The 24,782-nt window shown below is 42.4% G+C and overlaps 1 protein-coding gene across 1 annotated transcript in view; it reads left to right on the forward strand.

The window, feature by feature from the left end:
* The first annotated feature begins 10,125 nt into the window (after positions 1 to 10,125).
* CNTN2 (contactin 2) overlaps positions 10,126 to 24,782 on the forward strand; it is a 43,220-nt gene continuing 28,563 nt past the window's right edge. Inside the window, exons 1-6 of the mRNA XM_054980217.1 lie at positions 10,126 to 10,180; positions 16,421 to 16,565; positions 19,063 to 19,238; positions 20,390 to 20,485; positions 21,230 to 21,439; positions 24,464 to 24,563. Of these exons, the coding sequence (XP_054836192.1) occupies positions 10,126 to 10,180; positions 16,421 to 16,565; positions 19,063 to 19,238; positions 20,390 to 20,485; positions 21,230 to 21,439; positions 24,464 to 24,563 (782 nt within the window). The remainder of the gene's footprint in view (positions 10,181 to 16,420; positions 16,566 to 19,062; positions 19,239 to 20,389; positions 20,486 to 21,229; positions 21,440 to 24,463; positions 24,564 to 24,782) is intronic.

The raw sequence follows: 24,782 nt of genomic DNA on the forward strand, positions 1-24,782 counted from the left end.
CAAATTCACTGACCTAGAAAAATGTTCACTGCAGTTAAGGCAAGAACCAAATTTGAGCCAGAAACTTTTAAATAGCAATCTTGAGCAATGATTGTAATACATTATCATTGTTACACACTCCCTTTGCAGTGTGTATGTATGTTCCAATTCATCAAAAGGGCAAGTCAAAGAGGTAAAACTGGCTTCAGCATTAGGACCAGTTGACTTAGAGCCAAGATAGAAGTCACACCGGACATGAGGAGGACACGTGTCGCTTTCCTGAAAGGTTTGATGGGAAGTGTAGGCATCCCCATCAGTGAATCTCTCCATTCATGTGCCCTATACTGCTCCATCAATTCCCAGTTTATTGAGGGGGTCTTCAGGGGGCATCTTTGACAGGAGCTGAGGTGGTGGCAGTGGGATGGTGGTGCAGGGAGCTCACTTCTGCCGGCCCAAGGGATCCCCTGGCAGTTGCCACTGCTCCAAGCCCCCTTATGCTGTTTCGCCGCTGGCTGGCAAAGCTGCTGGCAGCCAGAACTGTAGGGAGCGCTCTGCCAGCAGCAGCAGTGAAGCTTCCTCAGCTGCACCACAGCTTGCTTGCCCCATGCCTAATCCACCTGTTCTGCAGCCCGCCTAGCCTTTCTGGGCTCTGAAGCAGGCGCAGGGTGAGCAAGGTGCAGGGATGATGAGGCCGTGGCAGGCAAGAGCCTGCCCGGTTTTTGTGCCAGCTCTTGGCAAAGATGTCACCTGAAGACCCCCCTTAGCAAACTGGGAATTGATGGAGCAGTACAGGGCACGTGAATTGAGAGATTCATTGATGGGGACGCCTACACTTCACATCAAATCTTTCGGGAAACTGACACGTGTCCTCCTCGGGTCAGGTGTCACTCCTAGCTTGGTTCCTAGAGTGTCCCTAGTTTGCCACAATTAAATTCACAGGAATGCTTGACACTGCATACACAAAAAGTTGTTTCAGTTTTTTCATCATTAGATAAATGTTGGAAGTTGGATGCCTTAGGGAGCTTAAGAAGGTCTACTTAAAAGTAGTCTAATGTTATTCAGTTGGGCTTTCTCTCGGGAAAGGGCCCTACCAATGTTCAAGGACCCTACCAATGAGAATGTTCAAGGATGCCAGAAGTCCTCTGCCCTGATCAACGTTCTGCTAATACACAGAGAAACAGAACTGGCTCCATGAGAGACCCAGTGACTGCAGTTTTTCTTTTCCATGATCATTTCCTAGAGACAGCATCAGTTTGCCAGAGGACCCCAATCAGGCAGGAAGGCTGAAAGACCCAGAGGGACTGTAAGCATCTGGCTGTAACTTCAGTTCCTTAATAATGGATCCATTCAGGATCCCATGGGCTCTTCTGAGATAGCTAATGTGTCTTTGACTATTAGCAATTGTTCTTCCATGCAACGTCATGCACTCTTCCACTGAAAGGAACTGTTAGCAATGGCATTCATCAGCAGACTCTTAGACCAGAAAAGGCAGTTATGGGGCAGTCTTTCAAGAAAAGCGACAATACCTCTCGCACTTTTCAGAATTTGAGTAGCCAGGCCACATCTTGCTGTTTGCCATTCACAGAGCAAATTGTATAGGGTTGCTCCTAATATATGTACATTTTACATTTTTTAGGCTCCACACCTCAAAATGTAGAGCATGGCTGTGACTAAAGAGTGCTTAAAAATAAATGTAATGTGTACATAAACGCTCAACAGAGACCAGGGGTTGACTGCAGCTTCCTGTTAAACATACACTCACTATTAAACCCAGGTTTATTGCTTAATCATGCATGAGTAAGTCTAGATATATTTAAAACACCTAACTCGAGACATAATTTCTACATGAAAGTCACTTCCATGAAAGGAATTGTGTGAGTCCTGTGTGTCATTTGCCTTTGCAACATTGAACAAAGACAGTCATCTGTTTCCTGCATTGTTGCACACAGGAAAGTGCATGCAGGATTTGTGCAATTAACTTCTGACATGGAAATTAATTCCATGTAGGATATTTATCTGATGTGAAATATCCTGAAAGTATCCTCCACCTGCAAGAATAGAAGAATAAAGGCAGTTAATATGCCTTTTGTACAAAATATCCTTAAGTGCATTACAGATTATCCAGCCAAAACAACTTGGCTTTTTCAGAATCTTGTATTGAATGTTAGTGTATTGCAGCTGTGAAAGGATCTCTACAGCAATTATTTGCATTAATATGTGTATTTATTTTCTTCAGCAAATTCCATATTATCTCTTCTGGATGAATAACTGTAAGTCGTATATGTTGGCTGCCCAACCATGCAACAGTCTCTAGGGTAGAGCAGTCGCTCCCACACTGTGCTCAGCTGAGTCTGCAGAGGTAGCAGCTATAATTGGCAGACTGGAGTAACCATCTATGGAATTTGGCCTTTGGCAAACCAGAAATTAACATCTAGACTTTTCTAAACTGCCCACCAGTTTCTACTGAGGCATCAAGGAAAACAAAAACACATTGTCTAAAATTCAGAAGCTGCTTCTTATATGCAACATTTTACAACAATTAAGCATTTGGGGCAGGGGAGGAGGAGACACCCTACAAGCCATAAGAGCAAACAAATGTCTACTTTAGGATTCTATTAGGGTTGCCAGTCCCCTTGTGGGGGTAGGGGTACTCTTTCCCCTGCCACTACTCACCTGGCTAGTGGGAGGGGGGCGGGGAGGCAGGGGAAGAGGCCTCCCATGGCACACTTCCGGTATGATGCAACTATGTCACTCCCAGGGGTGACATCATCACATTGGCCCCAGGATCACTCCCACACTTCATGCTGGGCTAATTTGGGAACCAAACAGATCGATTCTTTAAGAATTGGCCTGGTTAGAAGCCAAAAGTGATGTCATTGCACCATGCTGGGCACGTGTGCATGAGAGGAAATTCCAAAGATGAGTGCTTCCCTCACTCCTGCCAGGAGGGTAAGGAGACCTGGCAACCCTAGATTCTATAGACTGTGTAAGTGGGATGGAAAGCTAGACTGTTAGGTATTTGTCAGTGGTATTTGTCACAAATCAGCAAAGACTACAAAGAATAGTTTCCAAAAAAAAGTTGTTTTCCACCTGTGGGTACGGATACACCCTCAGGGAATTGGATAGCTAGTTCAGGAACTGAGGCTTGAACATTTGGGGTCAGTCCAAGGTGAAGCTTCACAGTTGGATCGTGCAGATCACTGGCTCAGGAGCATATGAGATTAGAGTTGCTATATCATGTCCAATTGCTGGGCCTGGTTGCCATGTCTCGCAACTGGCAGGAGCTTGTTGGTGGGGCCATGGAGGGGATATTCAATTTGCATACACCATGTTACTTTTGGAGTAAACCAGAAGTGGTATCATCTCTATCTAGGAATTGCCTGGAACTCTATGATAAAACTATAGAGCTTCTAGTGATTCTTAGAGCTACACCTCACTTCCAATTTTTCCCTGGAAGTGAAGTCATGCTGTGTGCAATGCTGACTTTTAAAACATTTTCCCTGCCACCTCTCAGGGTGGTGGTGGGCAGTAAAGACTGCCAGTGAAAGGACTCCTGTCATCACGAGAGACCAGGCAACCCTATACAAGATATAGTTGTTCTTTGATATCAGCCTAGATGAAACTAGAGATGGGCATGAACAGCAATACAAACAAAAAAAAGCCACGAACAGCCCAATCTGCTGTTCTAAACGAACAGGTGGTGGTTGCAAGTCTCGTTCGTTGCTGTTTGTCAAGCCAGACAGTCTGGCATCTGCAATCAATTCCCTTGGCAACTTAGGCAGCGATTGTCTGAACTCCTGGTGTTGCCCTGGAAACCCCAATCTAAGCCTAATTTAGCTTGATAGGCACGTCTTCCTTTCAAGTGTGGCACTCCAAATTTGTTACAAGGGAGCAAACAGCAGGGGCAAGGGGAGCTCCCAGCTCTGGCTTAGTTTGCAGACAGTGGAGAGGGAGAGATAGTTGCTGTTGGCATTTTGATAGAGAGAGTGCATTGGAGTTTGAATTTTCTTTGTGTGTGGTGGGATAGGGATCTACCCCTTCAAGTTCCAGGGCTGCTGTCAGGCTCTGGGCCGAGCTATTTATTAATGGTACCTTTCCTGGTGCCTGCTCAAGTCTGGTTTCTGGGAGTCGTGCGGTAAGGATCTTGACCAAACTTGGCTGGAGGAGAGCCTGCTGGCCCCCACGAACAGCCAACCACGAACATGTTCGTGAACAGGGCCATGTTCGTGGTTTTCCGTGAGTCCCTGTTCGTGGATGGCAATGAACAACTAACATCATGTTCGGGTTTTTTTTCTGTTCATGCCCATCTCTAGATGAAACCTTGTCCTCTTAAGATATATATTACCACATCTATTGAATGTCTCCTTCTTGACTCCTTTGTTCTGTAGCTGCCTTTTATGTCACTTGATTCCAGGCCCTGCCAAACTCTTATTCCTTTCACATACCTTATACTAGCCTCACAATAGCCAGACACAATGAAATATAAAGTCCACAATATTGTCAATAGCAGATAGCCTTAAATTCTAATTTCCAACTTCAACAGAATGTGCCTTCCATTTTGAACTTCAGTTGCAGCCGACGGGTACCCCAAGTTACTCCCCATTTCAGCGTAGCTTTTATCAAAACCATGATGTCCACATAAGACAAATAGCATTTTGTTTATTGGTTCAAATTAGCCTGTTTTCACAGTGGTTGTTTATATTGCTGTTACTACATTGTGTATCTTCTTGTTATTGTGATAGTCCTCATGAGCAGCAGACTTTCAGTTAATTGAGAGATGATAAATGTAGGATTCATTTTATCCAGTGCTGCCTCTGGTTTCTTGCAGTAGCACTGTCCCACTTTCCCAGGTTTTGGCCTGGTTTCCCCTGCCCTAGATCTGCCTCTTGGTACTGATTCCCACTTGCTTACATTCACACTTGCTTATAGTGCAATCCTAAGAGTAATTCTTCTTAGGATTGCACTGCCAGTCTTCTCTACCTCTGCTTGTGGGCTTTGGGGGGCATTCTGTTGGCAACATAAGCACTTAAGGAGAAGTCACAGGTGCAAATGTGGTCTTGGAGTAAAGAAAGAAATAGTGATTTAAATGTCATTATGTGAATAATTGAACTCTAAGCACTATAAACCCTGCATACTTTTTAAAGTGAAAGGAATAGATCCAGTAAATTCAGAGTGATAGGATTGTGGTGGTGGGGGTCCAAATTTTAACAGCCCACTGAGAAATAGGAAAGAGGAGAGAGGATTAACACACCAAGAATTCTCTCCTTCCATGATGTAATTGTCTACTCTGCCTTTTATTCCACTGGGGACTATAGTTTGTTTAGGCTAAATGCCCAGGGAGAAAAGAGATGACAGTCACTTTCCATTCAAATACAGCATCTATATTTTATAAAGCAAGAAAATGGAAGAGTGCAATTATAATCAGAATATCTCCTCCTTACTCAGCTCTGTCTGTACCCCCTGTGTCTTTGAGACAGATCTGCTAATTTGACTAACCAAATGTCGCTTTTGTTACGCTGGTTATACCTGCTGAGCAATACAGGAGAAAAAGAGACACATTCTGTACCATCTGTCTTTTTAAAAAGGTCTAGGAAGACTCTTGATCCCAGTTTGTTTTTAAGTAATCTCATAACTCTGGTGGATTTTAGCACTGTATCCAGCTCTTAAACCAACAAACCCTATAAAGCTTCAGTTCTTGATTTTAAGCTGATAAGAAATATTGGATTTAGGTTGAACTCCAGATGTTTCAGTTGATCAGTGGATGAATCTCAGATCAGGTTGTCTCCTACACTGCACAGACTAAGGGATTTGTTGCTATGGTGGAGGTAAGAAACAGAGAGGGCTTGGGTGGTGTAGGACTGCCAAGTCCAGGTTTGGAAATTCCTGCAGATTTGCCGTTGGAGGCCAGGGACCTCAGCAGGGTATAATGCAACACAGTCCACTCTCCAAAGCAGCCATTTTCTCTAGGGGAACTGTTCTCTGTTGCTTGGAGATCATTTGTAGTTCCAGGAGATCCCCAGGCCCCACCTGGAGGCTGGCAACCCTGGTGCCGCTAGCTGACTTTGGAATGCCTTAAGGGAGTCTCACAGATTGTATCCTCTTTCCACTATAATAATATAATAATAACATTCAGTTTATTTACCATTCTTTTCAGGACAACTTAACACCCACTCAGAGCAGTTTACACAGTATGTTATTATTATCCCCACAACAATCACACCGTGAGGTAAGTGGTGCTGAGAGAGTGCCCAGAAGCTGTGACTGACCCAAGGTCACGCAGCTGGCTTCAAGTGGAGGAGTGAGGAATCAAACCTGAATAATCAGATTAGAGTCTCACTGCTCTTAACCGCTACACCAAACTGACTCTCTATGTAAACCAAGCATATTGAATTTGTGGTTGTTGAGCAGAAATGAAGAAGAAGCCAGTGGCCCATCTTTCATTCATGGCTCAGTGTGTTATTAATAATGGTTTTTTTTTCCTGTATGTGAAGAAACAGTGCTTTCTCATGACTTAAAGCAGGATATGTTACAGCCATACCAGGCTTTCTGGAAACCAATTTAGTCAAGGTCAGACAGCAAAGAGAATGTGCCTTCCATAGCTGTGCCCTCTTGCCATGTCATAGGGCCTCTTGTTTCAACTTTCTGGTTTGCTTCTTTTTTTTTTTATAGTATGGAAAATATTTTGCTTAGCTGAGCTCCTGAAAGAGAGAATCAGCTGAGTGGTGCTGTGCAGGTGGTAAACCTAGTGTAAAACAGTGCAGACACAGCAAAACTTTCTTGCCAGATATGCATGGCAGGAATGACAGTGAAAAACCAAGAGAATAAGAGAGAGAAAATGTGCAGCGTTATGGTGCTTTCATCCATGACTAAAGATGACTAAATTTTTATATTTTGTATCTCTTGCCACATGTACTTCAGATGTCAAATGTTATAATAATAATAATATGCTTTGCATTACAGGATAATGCATGAATCACTTTTAAACACTCAAGGTGTCCCTAGTACTGCATTTCATGCACATTATCATGCAATAATTACAATGCCTCTGTGAGATCAATAATTATTATTTTCCTATAATGACATTGTATCCTGAATTTAAAAGATTTTCATATGCACACAGGTTAAAAGAAAAGGCTCAAGGGGACACTCTGAGCTTTTCAGATGTCTTGGGTCAGCTTTTGTCTCATGTCTGAAATTAGCCTGAAATTTAAGAACAAGTTATGTGAGCACAGAAGCAGTACCTGCTTCAATAAAATGGCCTTGGAATTGATAAGAGGAAGCTTGAAAACATGGTGGGACCATAATACAATATTAGTTGCATTGCTCATTCTCTGTCGCGGTAAATTGAACAGCATCAGCACTCTCATCTCCTTAGAAACCTTGATGCATAATGCCAAATAGTTGTGGTTCTTCTGTGGAGAGCAAAAAGTACTCTACTTGTATATACAACGTTTGTTCTTTATTGTTAAGTCATGTATCTCAGGGCTAATTTTAGCACTGAATTTGTTCTGAAGCTGAGTTCTGGACCATTTAAAGCTCCACTGTCCCCAAAATCCCTGTAACCAAACTGAGTTTCTGATAAATGATTAGGATATAACAAGGGTGGGCTGCAGAATCACAGGTGGGGTTGTAGGGAGCCACAGGGGGCTTCCTTCTTCCTCTCTGCTGAACTTTGCCTTCTTTCCTGCAGGCTCCCAGTTTGTAGAACCCGGTCCCAGGGTGGATGGTTGCCACTGTGCCTGGCCTCGGGGCGTCTCACTGCTGCCGTGCCCAGTCACACAACAGCTAGCTGCCACCATGCCTGTTCCTAGAGAGGTTTACTTCTGTCAGACTGTGGCTTACTAAAAGTTGCAACTCAGCCTACCCCTTGCAATGAGACAAAAGTCCATCGATTTCAAAAGGCTTTACTGAAGATAAACAACCATTAGAAGTACACATTCCAAGATACACGGATCTTGGCTGAACTTGGAAATTGTTACGAATGAAGAGCAAAGGCTGAGGTACAGAATAAGCAGTTCCCTACAGGCCCCATCCTCCCCCATAGTTCTCAAAACAAAAGGCCCGAGGGTGAGAAAGTGAAAGTTTCTCAAGGGTGTCGAAAAGGCAGATAGGCGTAGACATAACATTCCTCTTCTCTCTGTAAGCTGTCATCGAGAGGCTCCTCACCTGCAAAGGAAACACTTAATACACTGACAAGATTAAAATGGAGTTTCTTTGGTTAGAAACAAATCAGAACCTGACAATTTCTTCCTGGCTCAGCTTGGGAGCAGCTGGATGCCACTGTGTCTGGCTTCAGAGCAACTCACTACCTCCTTGCCTGAGCTTGGGGAATGTCACTGCTGCCATGCCTGGGCCTCTGTTACACAGTTCACTTACTGGATATCTGCTCATGTCCAGACTTCAGGTCCCCATTCCCCCCCCCCTTTGGGTTTCAGATTTTTGTGCAATCCTTGGTCATAGATGCAGAGGAGTTAGCCGTGTTAGTCTGTAGTAGCAAAATCAAAAAGAGTAGTCTTAAAGGTGCTACTGAACTCTTTTTGATTGTGCTATCCTGAGTTTCTTTTTCCCAAGTGGCCTTGATCTGTGGGTTTAAGGATCTGATTAGATTAGAGGAATCTTCATTTGAAGTACTCATTCTGATTATTGGGCCATAATAGGGTTGTCAGGTCCCCCAAGTTCAAATTGAGGCTGCAGGGGCCTGGGGCAGAGGGCAGCGGGATACTTACTTCCTGCATATGTGCGCAAAACACATGGATGCTCCTGAATTCCCCCATCGTACTAGAAAATGACACCATTCTCCGGTGCAATGGGGGAGCTGCTTGCTGATCACACCAAAGCCAGAATCATTAAAAATCGCCTCCAAACAGGTGATTTTTAATTAATTGGGCTTCAGTACTACCCACAGCTTCCCCATCGTGCTGGAAAATGGTTTCCTTCCTGGCACAGCAGGCAAGTTGTGGGTCGTGCTGAAGCCATATTTGTTAAAAATCAGCTGTTTGGAGACAATTTTTAGTGAATTGGGCTTCAGCTGAACCTGCAGTTCCTCTAGTGCACTGGAAAATGCCATTTTTCAGCACAGTGGGGGAGTGTGGGAGCACACACACTTCTTCCTCAGTGCTCCCCCCCCCACCAGCCAGGTGAGTTTGGTCAGGGGATGGCAGGTGAGGGCAGATGTTCCTGCACCTGGGGGGGGGTGGCATGCACATAAACAGAATGCAAATGGAATCTGAGCAGGGCTTTTTCTGCTTGGTTCTTGGATATTAAGTCCGAAAAGAAAAGGATCCTATCAAAATTTGTCCTCCTGAATCAATGTGTCTAGTTCTTGAAAACCCTTCCTTTAAAATTATCCTTTTAATCAGATAGATATTAAGAATGGCTTTAAGAGCCAAGCTACATGATCAAGATTCTCATGAGGTGTGTGTGGTTTTTGACAGAACTCCATTGGGTGGAAGAGGAGGATACATTTTGAATGTTCAGTGAATGTCTTTGCACGAGGGAGCATTTTAGCTTGTTTTTCTAAATTGCGGTCTTAAATTTTCAGCAATGGAAGTATCACATGAGGTTGCCAGTCCTGTTTTTTGATTCTCTGATATTACTATAAAGTAGGAAATATCAGCCTGTGTTTAGGCTGAGCAACATGATAGAAGAGAGCTGTAGAGCAACTTGCAACATTGGTAGGAAGATCAGAAGATTAAATGGAACCTCATAAAAGTAGGGTTTCATGCATTAAAATTATGGCCCTAGCAACTCTTTTTCCTGCCCCTTCAAGTATGTGAGTTCTTGAATATTTGTATAACATGAGGATAGGGCGGTGTCAAGCCTAAAATTCTCAGAAGATATATTCAAAGAGGATGTAGAAATCTGATTCATAAATATGATTACCACAAAATATGGCAATTTATTGTTTTGAAGGTGAATGCTCCTAACTGTTTAATATCTATTACTATTGGGTACTGGCATATTACTTTGGAATGGCTCCAGATCAAGTCGACAACTAATTAGAAACTTACAATTGTATTGTGAAGTCTTGCATATCTGGTGTGTTCCTGCTCAAAAGCTTTCAATAAATCTTTTTGTGTCTTATAGAATCATTCTCCTCTCTTCCATTCCATTGGATGAGCTGCAGTCCACACTCTGAAGCTGACAATGAGGGATCCTCTTGAGCTTGTCTTACTCTCATTAACTGTCATCTCTTTTACAGGTAAGAATTAGGTCCATCTTGGCTGTTTCTACATGCTCTTAAAGGGACGGCCCACTCACCGAATGCTGGCAGCTTTTCCCTAGGAATCCACATGGCTCTAGGAATGCAATTTCCACACTCTCAAAAAAGGCACTGAAAACATGGAAGCCAAGCGGGAAGCCAAACAGCCGGCAGCCATTCCTGGGGAAAAGCTGCCAGGATTTGGTGAGTGGGCTGTCCTTTTAAGAGCATGTGGAAATGGCCCTTGTCTCATAAGCTGGGACAAACTTTAAACTGGGCACATAGGCACAAGAAGACAAAATTGTCAGGGACATGTGGTTTGGATATTTCATAATTCAGCTAATATGAATCCTCCCATGTTTGCCAGATAGATTATGTAATCTGAATATGGTTTATACATGCTTATATTGTGGAGTTTGTTATTGTGAGAATGGATAATGATATCCGCACTAAACAGAAGATCCAAGGCAACAAAGTGAGACACCAGCTGAGTCTCATTGTACATTAAACTTATTTGAAAAATGTCTCTGGCTTTTTGTGTTTTGCCCTTCTGTCTAATGGAGATTGTTGAACCATTATAATTGGCCCACTTACTATGACAATCTCTCCATATTGGTTAGTTCCTGTGGAGTAGTATACATCTGCACCTAATAAACAAATCTCCATTTTCCATTCAATGCCAACTATTGCTAGTTCCTACGTATCTCATGCTACACTTCAAAAGGCTGATCTCTCAATGGGAATGCTTTTCATTTCAGACGGCTGTGAATTAGATAATGCCTTTAGCTAATTTATCATCTTGGAGAGAGGCTGCTTCAGTGTCCTTTATAAATATCTAATTACCTTTTAATGTTCTTTAGGCCTCTTGGGAAGGTGTCTGGCTCTGGCCTAGATCAGGAGGCAATTAGCCTGGGTGGAAACTAGTCTGACCCACATATGTTGGCGACACCAAGGAAAAGCTGGAGTTTGCTGTTAACCAGCTGCATTTTCTGTATTCAAGCAGAGACCATAAGGAATAAGTGATCTACAAAGGCCTGCAGGAGCATTTCCTAATGGCTGTTAACTTATGATACAATACACCTGGAGGACAAACACTGGAAGTGTGTACAACATCCTTCAGAGTCAGTGTATGCAAGCAGCCAGGCAGAAGAATAGCTAAATATGGCTGCCTCCAAAAACCATCTGATTATGTTTGTGGCTGATAGTCCAGATTTGTAAAAATACAAAACAAAAATAAAAACCACCCCTTCTGCATGCAAAATCAAAATCATCTTTACAGGGAGGACTAAATCTGAACTCCAGATCTAGTTTTCTGCATTCAAAGAACCAAGTAGCTTCTGATATAGCGATGAATGGAGAAACAGGAGATGAATTCTTTTAAAATCTGAGGCTGAGCATTCTTGATCACCTGTTTATGATATTTAAAGAATCCAGAGCTAACCAAGAATATCTTGGCTATCCTCAGGTGAATAACTGCACCTTCCTTTCTTTCTGCATAATACCTGCAAACATCAGTGAGAGGTTAAAGCATGTCCATGCAGCAAGAGAATTTTCTGATAAACTGAGTGCACATAATTGTCCAAGAGAATCTAGACATAGTTCTGAAGAAAAAGGAGCCTCAGCAGAATCTCTGTCGGGGGTGCTTGGGGCAGCTTTGTCCACCATTGTGAAAACTTCTCCTGACAGGCCATTTTCTTGCTTTCTTTCCAGTGGCTTTGTTATAAGACCATTTTTCCCTGTCTTCATAATACAAAGACAAAAATTCCCAAGGATGTACTTTTCCTGTATGCATACTGAGATTGCAACTCTAAACAAGGGAATACAGTGTCTGGCTGCACTTATATTGCCTATTGCCATTTATTTTAAAATATTTATATCCCACCTTTTCTCCTTTAAAGGAAGAGGGGCAAAGTGAGCTAGTATGCAAATATAGCATAGACATATAATTGATCTGTGTATAGACCTGAGTAATTTGGTCTTTCAGGTCTGCTTGTAGATTCTGCTCGTCCTGATCTATGAACATCAATGTGATGGAGCTGCAGCAAGGTTACTAGCAGATTCCCCTTCATTACATAGCTTCCTCACAACTCCTGCTCTACTTCTCCCCAAAGCAAGCTATTAGTAAGGTTGCCAGCTTTCCAGCCAATTTTTGCATCTGTGGTTTGATATGCAGGAATTAGCAGGTAAAGCTTTTCACACATGGAAATAAACACTTGCCTATTCCTGCATATCAAGGTACTATTAAAGTACATCGACTGGGCTACACAAGCTCCAATGTTAACTGATTCCTATACTGATTTTTCTGTTTCCTGCTGATGGTGCACACAGTATAGTGTAGTGGTCAGAGTGTCAGATAGGATCTGGGAGACCCAGGTTCAAAATCTCACTTCACCATGAGAACTTTGCCGGATGTTCTTGTGCCAGTCTCCTCTACCTAACCTACCTTGCAGGATTGTTATGAGGATCAAATGGAGGAGAGAACAATGTAAGCCACTTTGGGTCCCCATTGGATAGAAAGGCAGAGTATAAATGAAGTAAGTAAGTAAATACATAAGCCAGTTTGGTGTAGTGGTTAAAAGTGGCAGGACTCTCATCTGGAGAACTGGGTTAGATTCCCCACTCCTTGGCTTGAAGCCAACTGGGTGACCTTGAGTCAGTCACAGCTCTGTCAGAGCTCTCTCAGACCCATCCACCTCACAGGGTGATTGTTGTGACAATAATAATAATACACTTTGTAAACTGCTTTGAGTGTGGTATTAAGTTGTCCTGAAGGGCGGTATATAAATCAAATGTTGTTGTTGCTATAAATACATATAATGCTCCATTTAGAAGGTGTATATATAACAGTGATATGCAACCACATTAAGAGATACATGGCATCCAGTCTTGCTCCCCTAGAAACACAGATCTCTCAAAAAAACTTTGCAAAGACTGGCAGTTTTTATTTTACATATCCTCAAATTCATTTCCCAATGCAAATCTTTGCTATTTTGGCATTTTACCAAATTTCAGATGCAAGCTTGGCTGATCTTTTTGCAATCTTCACAATCAATACCTGACAGCTGCCGTCTATAATCATTGCATAGACATACAAGGGGCAAGAGGGGGATACAGTCAGTGGATGCACAGCTCATGTGGAACTCAGTGGGAGCTTAGCCAGGTTTGCCCTCTACCCCTTAAAATACAACTCTCCAGATACTTGGAAACATAAACTTGAGGTTTAACAAATAGGACTTTGAAACACAAAATATCTTGCAATTATTTATCATGCATTATTTATTGAGTTCTGAGGACTCGCTGAGAGGAATTTCCCCCTATCTTATGCATGATTCTGAGCTTTAAGTAGATCTACTTTTAGCTATTGGGATGGCATTTACAGATGACAGTCATCCCAAATGAGCATTGTGTCCGTGTACTTTTGCTGGCCCATCCTTGTCAAGGACAAAGCCATTTGCTGCAGAGACAGGAGAAGCACACTGCTTTTAAAGATTAAGAGGGAGCATAAGATCCTACCATTATTTTTATTAATCCCATGGTATTTTATTGTCAGCAAAAGAGTGTGTGCATTCCAAAATACAATGAGGACAAAGCACTCAAGTAATGTTGTGTATAAGACCTATTCTTGCAGGCCAACAGTGAAATCCTATACAGGGTTGCTATGCAGAGTTACTTCAAATGAATCCCACAAGATTCAAGTCCAGTAGCACTTTAAAAACCAACAGGATTTTCAGGGTATATGCTTTTGAGAGTCAAAGTTCTCTTTGTCCAATGCAAACTAATTCCCTTGGTTTCAGTGGGTATAGATTGGACTGGAATATCTCTGTGTAAGAAGATATTACTTCACACAAGATTGCAGTGTAATTTCCTTGCATCCCAGACCCCTAAATATGATATTGCTGTCCCTGTAACTTAACCCCACTATTCTTGTTATCACCACCCTTGTGTATGTTCCATCAGGGCAGCCCTTAGTTCACTGCAGCAAAAATAATGAAGAGTCATGTGGCACCTTAAAGATCAGGAGATTTACTGTGGGCTCTATCAGCCGTATAACATGTTATCCTGTTATCTTCATTTGGCAAGTTTACATGTGTGGACACATGCAGTGCATGTGTATGTACATACATAGACAGCCACAAATACATATGTACACATACCACATACACATACAAATAGGTGTAAAGAAAAAAATGGTAAACACTGGTGGGAAAAGGCCATAAAATGTCACAGACTGAACTGTTTGTACATCTTTTGGCTCTCTGTCTCCAAGAAGTGTATTCTACTCAGTCAACCAAACCATTTTCTGTGTATGTATGTACTCACACATTTGGCATGGCAGTTCCACATAGCTAAACAGGGAATTGTCCCCCTTATGTAGAAAGGCTGGAGAGGCCTCATTTTAATAGCAAAAGAGTGTGCCTCTTCACAGCTTCTCAAGAGTTTTTTTAAAGGCATTGAATTATGTTTCTCTTTTCTTTATAGATTTTATTGCTGCCCCTTGTTTATGGCAATATGATAACCATGGTTAGGTCAAAGTCAGTAAGATGAATCAGGTTTTTGTCCCCCTTCCCAAAGCCAGGAAGCAGTGTCCTTGATACCTTTCAGCACATAGGATATACATGCTTGGAATGGCACTAAATGGATAATGGTTAGGCACCTGCTGGCTTTGAGCATTTGTGTCCATCTCCTGCCCTTACTTATGAGGAAGCAACAACAATCTGAACATGAAATAAGATCCCTGAGTGCTATGGGTAAAAAAGCTGCTTGAGCCAGGTTTTTTTTGGTCCTGCTGCTCTTTTCCCAGATAGAAAGCCAGTCCTACATAAAATATTATGCTTATGAGAACAACTTATTTTAAATAGTGGTCCACTGTGTCCTGCAAGGAAAGGAGGAGACAACTGGTGAGACAGATATAAAACATTTAAGAATCTCCTTCCATGTTCACTGACTTCACAGTCATTTATTTCATTCAACAGAATAGGCTAGCTGGGGTTTCCCTTCCCGCTGATGGCAGAGTCTGTTTCAAGGTAATAGTAGGGTTGCCACTTGCCAACTCCAGCTTGGGAAATTCCTGTACACTTGGGGGCAGTGCCTGGGAAAGGTGGAGTTTGGGGAGGTGAGGGTTGTGGTTAGAGATGGGCACAATAAAAAAAAAAATTAACGATCCACACCAATCATCTCCTGTTCCCGAGCCATGGATCATGGATTGTGGAGGCCAAAGCGGGCCGTGCTGCTATTCCCAGCTACGTGGGAAGGTGGGTGGTGGCGGCGGCCACCGGGCCTGGCGGGCACGGGGAGGCAGCGATGAGCCGCCTCCCCTCAGGTCCCATTCATTAACACAGGAGGTCTGTGTTTGGCTGTCAGAGCTGCCTATCAGGGTTTGCAGGGATGAGATTGGAGTGCCCATGGCTACAGAACACCCCCTTCCCCCTCCCTCCCCTGGGTGTCTTCTCCCAACTTGTGACTGCTTTGCTGCTCCGTGGTTGGAAGGAAGCCCTGCTGATCAAGGAAAGCTGGGCTTCCATTCAGGTTTCCAGGGCGACAGAAGGAGGGCAAACAGAGCTCAGGCTTTCCCCTGGCTCTGTTGCCAGGGGAATAGATTGCTGGCACCTGAGTGTCTGGATCCCTGATCCAAGCCCTAACGCAACGATCCAGGCCTCTCCTGATCACTGGATCGTTGGCTGTGGATGATCACGATCCACCGGGTCATGATCGCGCAATTGCCATTATCGTGGGGGTTTTTCGATCGTAATGCAGATCATGCCCATCTCTAGTTGTGATACCACAGAGTCTGCCTTCCAAAGCTGCCATTTTCTCCTGGGGAACTGATCACTGTAGACTGCAGATCAGCTGTAATTCTGAGAGATCTCCAGGCTCCACCTTGAGGTTGGTAGTCCTAGGTAACAGCAATGTAGTAAGGACAAAATTCATTTTAGGGTCTTACCCCTGGATACTGGAAGAGCTGAACTAAAGATGAATTATTTCTTTAAACAGATGGTGGGTACTGTGTTAGTCCTAAAGGATACAAAATACAAAGGAGTGAAAGTCACATTTTGCCTGATAGTAGGAGGAGGTAAAGTCATATAATAGTATCAGCGTATGGAAGACTTCATAGCACCTCTTTCTATCTGATGAAGAGTATTGATGACTGGAGAGTGTTACCATTTTTTTAATGATGTGCCTGCCATTATTTATGTTCTCTACTTGACAATCTGAGGACTTGAGGTTTCTTTCAACATGCAGCATGGCAGTCAGCAGAGGGTACCATAAGAAACTATGGGCCAGTTTTTGAAGAGCAACCACGCAACATCATCTTTCCCGAAGGGTCAACAGAAGAACAAATATTGTTGGCATGCCAAGCACGAGCCAGCCCACCTGCAACATACAGGTGAAGTTCCTTACTTCCAACAGTGTTTTTGTTTCTCTACAAGTCTATGCCTGTAACCCTGACAAGCATGCAAGAACCAATGTGGTGCAATGCTTAGAGTGTTTAGCTAGGACCTGTGAGATTCCCAGTCAGCCATGAAACTCGCTGGGTGACTTTGGGCTAGTCGCTGTCTCCTCTAACCTGTCTCAGACCTGATTTACACATACTGGAGAATAAGTTGGTAGTATGGATGCACCACTTTAGACTGCAGATGGTGGACTCCAATTTGGAGTGCCCTTACACAAAAAGCTAAGAAGTAAATAGTAGACTACCAAACAGGGAGAAAGACTACTCCTTTTCTTTGCTTGCTTTGCTGATTTTCCATTTGCAGGGAATATTAAGCATAGGGGAATCTTCCAAAATGTGATCTTCTACCTGTATCCTGATCTGTGCTGTCCATTTGCCATGTCAGCTTTCTTCAACTTCCTTCCTTCCTCATTTTCTTTCATGTATAAATTAGACCTTTTTGTGAGGACAGAAGTGAGCAGGGGAGAGTTATGTATGCCACACTGAGCTTCTTGGTAGAAAGCACAGCATAAAAATGTATAGAGAAATCTACTTGCCTTTTAAAAAGGCAAGTATGCACCGGTCTATTTCACTGGTTCAATTCCCATACTACAGTGTCTTTTTTTTTTTGGTGACTGTCTGCACCAAATTCGCCATCATGAGTAGTCACTCCAGCCACTATGTGACTTTCCCTGGCTTTCCTGGGAGCGCTTATAGCACGACTTTTTAAAAAAAATCTGCTTTGTGGTAGGCTGTTTCTCCATGCATACTATTTATTCCATATTTGGTGTTCCAACCTCTTCCCCTCCTCTCCTGCCCCCTGCCAGCCTGCTGCATTGTGATTGGCTATTCTCATCTAGCCACCCACTCCCTCTCCCCTTCTTTCCATTCCCTTCCTTTCCTCTTTTTTTTTAAAAAAAAGAAAAAGTCCAGCTCAGGAGCAATGAATCACTGGTTTGAAATCAGGCAAGGGGAAGTTCCCTTTTTATTCTTTTTTGCTTTGGCACTAATGGGATTATATGGGGGAGGAGCTAAACATCTAGGTATCAGAAATAATGGAGTTTTAGATTCTCTTTATATTCTATGGTGGAGAAACAGATGCTTGGGGGCAACAGAGAAAGAGGCAGGAATGGAGCTTTGCCAGCGATTCATCGCTGCTCTGATGAGAGGTGCAAATGGCCACATACAAGCCAATTCCATGCCTTTCAGCTTGACTTCAGATAAAGTGAAGAGTTATGTCCCTGGTGCAGAAGGGGCTTATATTGACAGACATCATGTCCTGCTTTACTAGCAATGGAACAAGATCTTGCTAAAAGCAAGGATTTTTTGTCCCATTAAGTTAAATGTGAGAGTTAAGCATGTGAAAGCTAGGTTTGTGAGCCACCTTGAGCATCACAGAAAGATGGGACATAAATATTTTAAAATAAATAATAGCACCTGATGGAAGTAGACACTTAATTCTCTCCAATTGACATCTGTGGGTCTTAAATGTGCTTAAATTTGTCTGGATTGTGCCTTAGGTTTTAAATTCTCCTGAGCTTGAAAATTTGTTCATTAGGATATAATTCTCAAATGTCCATCAAGTAAGTCCAGATCCTCTGCTCAGAAGATGCTGATTGCCTATAGGAATAATAGTATATAAAACTGCTTACAACATAAGTGTATATAATACATGTAATTACTGCATGCAAATAAAATATAATAATAACATCAAATTGCTTTGGTTAGATTACTTGATTTTCTAAAAATCCCACCCCTACAACAATTTGAATATTATACTCTACTGGGTGGTCACATGGGGGAAAAGATGGTAGTCCCAGTGTTTGGTATACTTTAGCTTCAATGAAATCTTAAGTGCTGTGGATTAATTCTTTATATTTTGAAAGTAGTATCCAGGATGCACAAAAACTAGTAGCTGCCCTTCTGTACAACCACCAAGAACAAGGTCAGTAGGAAAAGAATTGATTTCAGAGGAGCAGCACCAATATCTTAGTGAAATGAACAAGAGTCAAGAGGTAGGCAGTGAGAGCATGAAGCTGAGAGATCCTCAAAGGAAAGGTTTAGAGATTCTAGCTACTTAATTTGTATCAGAAATCAACAATCCAAATCAAGGTTGCTGAATTTAGTTGCAACTAATGTTGTGCTTCTTGGTATACTTGCATACAGTACAAAAGGGTTTATTCTGGCATAGCTCCTTGGGCCTAGGATCTTCTTTAGCATTAGAGACTTCTTTAGCATTTAGTGTAGCTATTAGTCATTTTGATTACTGGGTTAGTTTTGTAGCTAAGTGAGATGCTATTCACCATTAAGACTTTGTTCTACAATAGGCCCTATTGAGAGTTTGCGTGCATCATAAATGCCAGTGTGCATCAGTATTCAATGCAGTGTTAAAGTGCAGCTGTGATTACTCTGTTCTGTTCCTCACCCCACCCAACTATAATTGCCTTGGCAGGTGGAAGATGAATGGAATAGAGCTCAAAATGGAGCCCGAATCCCGTTACAGGCTGAATGGGGGCAATCTGGTCATAACCAATCCTGTGAAAGCCAAAGATGCTGGATCCTACCAGTGTGTGGCATCCAATTCCATGGGCACAGTAATCAGCAGAGAAGCTTATGTTCGTTTTGGCTGTAAGTCACCTATTTATACTCTTGAGTTGACTTTCTCAAGTTAATTCAGTGGAGGAAGTGCAGCAGAACATCAGAGCTAACTTGGGAGCTGCACTTCTTGGTAGCTCTACAGCATGGACCAGCCAGGCCAGAAGTACTGAGACTGAAGAGGTGTACTGGCACATGGACATCCTGATGCATGCTGTATAAACTTCATCACGGCTAGGTGGGAAGGAGAGTTACAGGAAGTGGAGGGGGGAACTTGAGGCAGTTCGATGCAGTGGGCTTTCTGTTTGCACATATACAATTTCTATGCCAATGTGGGGCTGAATGTGCATGAGGGGGGATGATCCCACCACCCTCTCCCTACATGTTGCCTATGCCAGCTCTGTCATGTATCCAAGGCTTCAGAGGGCTCAGGAGCTTTGAAGGAGGTGGCCAGGCTGCTTGCTAGTACAGTCACAGGGAACATCCTGCACTGCCTTTGGAGGTGTTCCACTGGCTTCCATTTAGTTTCCAAGCCAAATTCAAAGTACCGTTTTTAACGTTTAAAGCATCAAATACTAGTAGATCCAGGTAATTTAAGGGATCACTTCTCACAAGTGTCTTCCCATTTGTTTAAGTCATCAGAGCATACAATCCTGAGTAACTCATCCTTCTGAGATACTGTGGGTGCATATGTGCAAACTATTTTTGTGTAGACACCCACCCATGCAATCCTGGGCCACTAGACCCATGCAATCATGGCTTTTAGAAAAGTGACAAATGCATATCTCAAAGGGTGTTTGAGTACAGCTAATTGCTTGATTTTAATTTTTGCAGCTTCATCATGAATTTTTTGCAAGCTTTCTAAATGTTTTTTGTTTATTGTAAGCCACCATGAAAGGTCATTTAGAAGAAGGTTGGCAGGATATAAATTAGAAAAAAAATAACAAACATAAAATTAATTCAGGAAAATAATTAGGTTATTTAGTTCATGCCCCTGCACACAACAGAGGTCTTTCCATCGTGCCATTTGCTGCACAAATAAATAGAATAAATGAACATCTTTCAATTTAATTTTCTAGGATGCAATGAGAAAATAATTAGAAGAATATCATGCTTGTTCTAGCACAGTGAAATCTAATTTTTAAGGATTTACAAGTCATGTCATATCTTCTCCGTCTGTTTAGTTTTGCAGGAATTCTCTTCAGAGGAACGAGACCCAGTGAGGATTACAGAGGGCTGGGGGGTGATGCTTCCCTGCATCCCACCCCAACATTACCCAGGTGAGACAGCAGCAATGTGTTAGGCTTTTAGGTTTGGTATGGAGAACACCAACCTCCTTTCCGTTTTATTCCTTTATTTTAACATACTGTAAACAGTGCTAAAAAATATAACACTATCCTAGTTGTTGTGATTTTGAAAATAACCTCAGAAGTGTTGTCAGATGTAAACAAAAGTTACAAGGCTTGTTGGGATTTGCCAGCAGCTGAAACAAAGGCTCTGAGAAGCATGAATTGCTTTATTCATTTAAAACAAAGCTCCTATTCTTTTTAATTCTGTGGTCATACATTCTGGATTTCTTCTATTAAATCCCAAATTGCAGCCCCAGAGTGCTGATATCTCCGGATGTGGATATCATGTATTTATGAAAACGAAATGGCCTACTGCTAGGCATATGTGTATTTGAATATTTCAGTGATGCAATTTCAGTTCAGTTCTTAGTTTCCACTGTGGGAGCTGCATACCAATTTGAAGAAGAACCCTAAATGGGAAGAGTGACTCTTGGAGAGAAGAAAAGGATATCCAGTATGGAAAAGTTAACTTGTGCATCTCCCTCTCTGGAGTAACAGCAAATATGCCCACGTGCATTTCCTTGTTCATAAAGCTGCATGTCCTGTTTGTGGGGTGGATTGAATAGATAGCAACTGAATTTAGTTGTGTCTGGGAAACAAGGTCTCCAAGGTCACCTTCTAGCATCACTGACACAGAAGAGCCAGTGTTTCATTCTTTCTCTCTTTTGCTTGCAGGACTTTCCTATCGCTGGCTTGTGAATGAGTTTCCTAACTTCATTCCAGCAGATGGAAGACACTTCATTTCCCAGACAACTGGAAACCTTTACATTGCCAAGACAGAGGCCTCCGATGTAGGCAACTATTCCTGCTTTGCTACTGGCCAGATTGACTTTAGTAAAAAGAGTGTCTTTAGCAAATTTTCTCAACTCGTCATTATCGGAGAAGGTAAGTGCATTAGAGGTACAAAACATTTGAGTGCCAGATGAGGGTTTTAAGAGACACACTAGGATAGGTAACTGTGACACAACTTGTGGCTGTACCTTCAAATCAAATGCAGCTCAGCAGCCATGTACTATGGTCTGTTAGCAGTCTCACAAACATCCTGATTTTGCTGCTACCTTATACTACACAAACAAGAATATTGTCAAACAGCATGCAGGGTATCATATATGGTAGGCTATGTTTGGCTGGATGAGTTGTAAATTGTGTATTCCTGTCCAAAAATTTTAATCATATAATGGTTCAATAAGTATAAGAATGAAAAACAGAAAGAAACCGCTGACACAAAATGTGTATTTATTGTCTGGCTTCTGTAAGATGTCCTAATGCATTTTGAATTTTTTTTCCTTACAGAAAATGCAATGCTGTACATGCTATTTAAAATGTGTTCATGTGTATCTTCTTTAACTTCTCAAAATATCTAAATGCTCATTTAAAGCTAAACTTTTTGTTTTATTATATAAATGCACTCACAAACTTTAAAAACATAAATCACAAAACTCACAAACTTTAAAAACAAAAATCACAAAAATTTATTGTCAGTAGTTCTAATAAATACCATGCCTGCTAGAAACAAATGTTATAAGCTCCTATCAGAAAGAAGCTGCGGTAACAGCAGAACCTCTGAGGGATGGAGTGGGAACTTGGGTCAGCTTTTCCCCCTCCCCACATTCTTCCAGTGACAGTGCTGGTATCTTGTTTTTCTTGTTACCTTATTTTTTTTAAAAAAATTATTGTCGTTCTCCACTTTGAGAAATGGGGTATAAATATGCTAAATAAAAAGAGCATGCAATGAAGCAACCTGAGGCAGTCACTTCAGGGGCAAATGTGTGGGAGCAACGTCTTCCATTGTCAGCCAAGCTACCTGCCTGTCACCTGATTGCTTACCAGGAGCTGGAGGAGATAATTTTCCTTGCCTCAATCCCCCAGGCCACTTTTTAAAAAATGCACAGCAAAGTACACGTGCCAGTGTCCAAACTCTTGTGAAACTATGTCTTATTGGGAAAGTATGCTACCATGGATGATCTCTTGTTACCATGACAACCAAAGGACTGGTCAGTGCCTCATGAGAGGAAGAGAAGAAGAGATCGCATGCTCAGGCTTGTCATATTATTCCTAAAGAAGGTGGGGGTACCAAAGAGTTAAGGAGGATTGTCTCCTCCAGAGGCCAGGAGTGACAGCAGCAGTTGTGAGGTGGGAGCAGAGGGGGGCACTGTTGATCTTGAGTTGCCACCCTCCTTTTCTCATGCAAAATGTCTCTTAGTTGAGGAGCCAAAGATCCAGTCTTTGGTGGAGACTATCTTATCAGAAAAGCAAAGGAAGGAAGGAAGGAAGAAAAGTAAAATAAGCGTCTTTCCTATAACTTGCATGCAACCCCTTGTGGCCTTCACCAGTCAATTCACAATGTGAGTGCATTTCATACTTATTTATTTATTGAGAACACCAGTCTCACTGACAGCTGAAAGAACAAAAGCAAAGCAAGGAGTGACTTGCCCAATGGTGGCCTGTTCTTCTGTGGCTGGGCAGGAATACCCAAGTTTCTGAATTCTATGGTGAACATTGTGTCTGCCAGAGCACACTAACTTGCAGTGAGAGGCAGGTAGTTGGCTGTATGATCTTCCCACATGGTCTCTGTGTTAATTCATTAAATAAAACTATATCAGTTATCTTTATTACAGACTGTAAGGTAGGTCAGTATCCCCATTGCCCAGTGATGTGGTCAAGGCTGAGGGATAGCAGGTTTCCTAGGGTCATCTTGCTATTTTACAGCAGAGGAGAGAATTGAAACAGGAACTCAATGGTTCATGTATCCATGTTAACATCTGAAGCCACACTGAAGCATTGTGGGACATGAGCAGGCAGTAGCTGTTAGAGATTTATGGTATTTTATATATTTAGTTTAGTAACTTAGCAGAGTAACATATAGAGTAATTTAGTCAGAAGCGTTTAAACCCTCACAAACGTGCATTAATTAATCCTCAGACAAAATTCATAGAAAGATAGAACTTACAGTTTATTGTAGCAGATTTCTCCATAGCAACATCTTCTGGTAATATCAAGGGAAAGAACCTATCTATAGAGTTACATTCACTAAGCTAATACCACGGCCTGAAAATATAGGCAGCGAGGCTGGAAGAGGGTTTGTGGACAAAGAGAAGGGCTCCATGAGGAGCATGGTGGCTTTACATCTTTCTCTTGGAAGAGCATGAGGGAAGGTGTGAAATCTCCCAAGAAGCACAGAGGCAAGAGAGGAGGAGTCAGTAGGCGTTCCCACCTTAGACAAGAGAGTGGCAGATTGCTAGACTTATACATTACATTCAAAGAGACATGCAGCGCCCCCCAGTGTCCAAAGGCAGGCTGAGTCGCCTATTCCAACAGTAGCCACACTGTTTTTGGAGCAGGAATGCAAAACCTGGCTCTGAAACCTGTTAGAATGAATGTGGCAGCTGCCTTTTGGTGCTCAAAATGTCCACTCTTTGTAAGGCAACAGATTTCAGAAACTGATTTACACTGTCCTGGGAAGATATTTTTACTCCTTTCAACCCCTGACCTAGAAGAAGAGAAATTAGAACTCAAGGAATTACATCTGGCCTGTGAAACTTTTCATCCAGGCCTCAAATTCATAGCCCTTTAAAGCAGGCAGAGACCCAGATGTGGCGCTCTCTCTCATACTTTATTGGTCTTAACGGCATTCAGCCTTTAGTCTTTTAAACAGTTTGTTAAGAGCATTGGCCTGCCAGACCACATTGGCTAGCAGGCCAATAACTCCCTCAAATTATTAAACAGCTCAAGAGCCAAGGACCGATTAAGAACTAGTAAGAGCAACAGAGAGAGCCACATCTGAGTCTCCCATCTGCTTGAAAGGGCTCTGAGTTGGACACCAGCTCTTGCTTTTTCTAGCACACTGTTTCCGGAAACAGGAAAAACCACTTGTGCTAACCCTTTTGCAATCTCTTCTCCTTTCCACAGATTCCAGACAGTATGCCCCAAGCATTAAGGCCAAGTTTCCTTCTGACACTTACGCGCTTGCTGGACAGCTGCTGGCTTTGGAGTGCTTTGCCTTTGGGAAGTAAGTACTTGTGTCACTTGCATTTAGCCTTTTGCTGTTGACAGCTGAAAGACTGTGGGCCAGTGTACTAATGAGTTTGGTAAGGCACTCTCTGCTTCCTAGTAACAAAGATAAAAAAGGGGGAAGAGTGACTTGCTGCTAAAAATAATAGAACCACTGCCCAGCAAATAGTTTGAGACCCTAAGCTCTAACTGGCACTGGCTAGGGCATACCCAAGTC

The sequence above is a fragment of the Eublepharis macularius genome, chromosome 5 (genome assembly GCF_028583425.1).
Source record: "Eublepharis macularius isolate TG4126 chromosome 5, MPM_Emac_v1.0, whole genome shotgun sequence".
In the NCBI taxonomy this organism is placed as follows: Eukaryota; Metazoa; Chordata; class Lepidosauria; order Squamata; family Eublepharidae; genus Eublepharis; species Eublepharis macularius.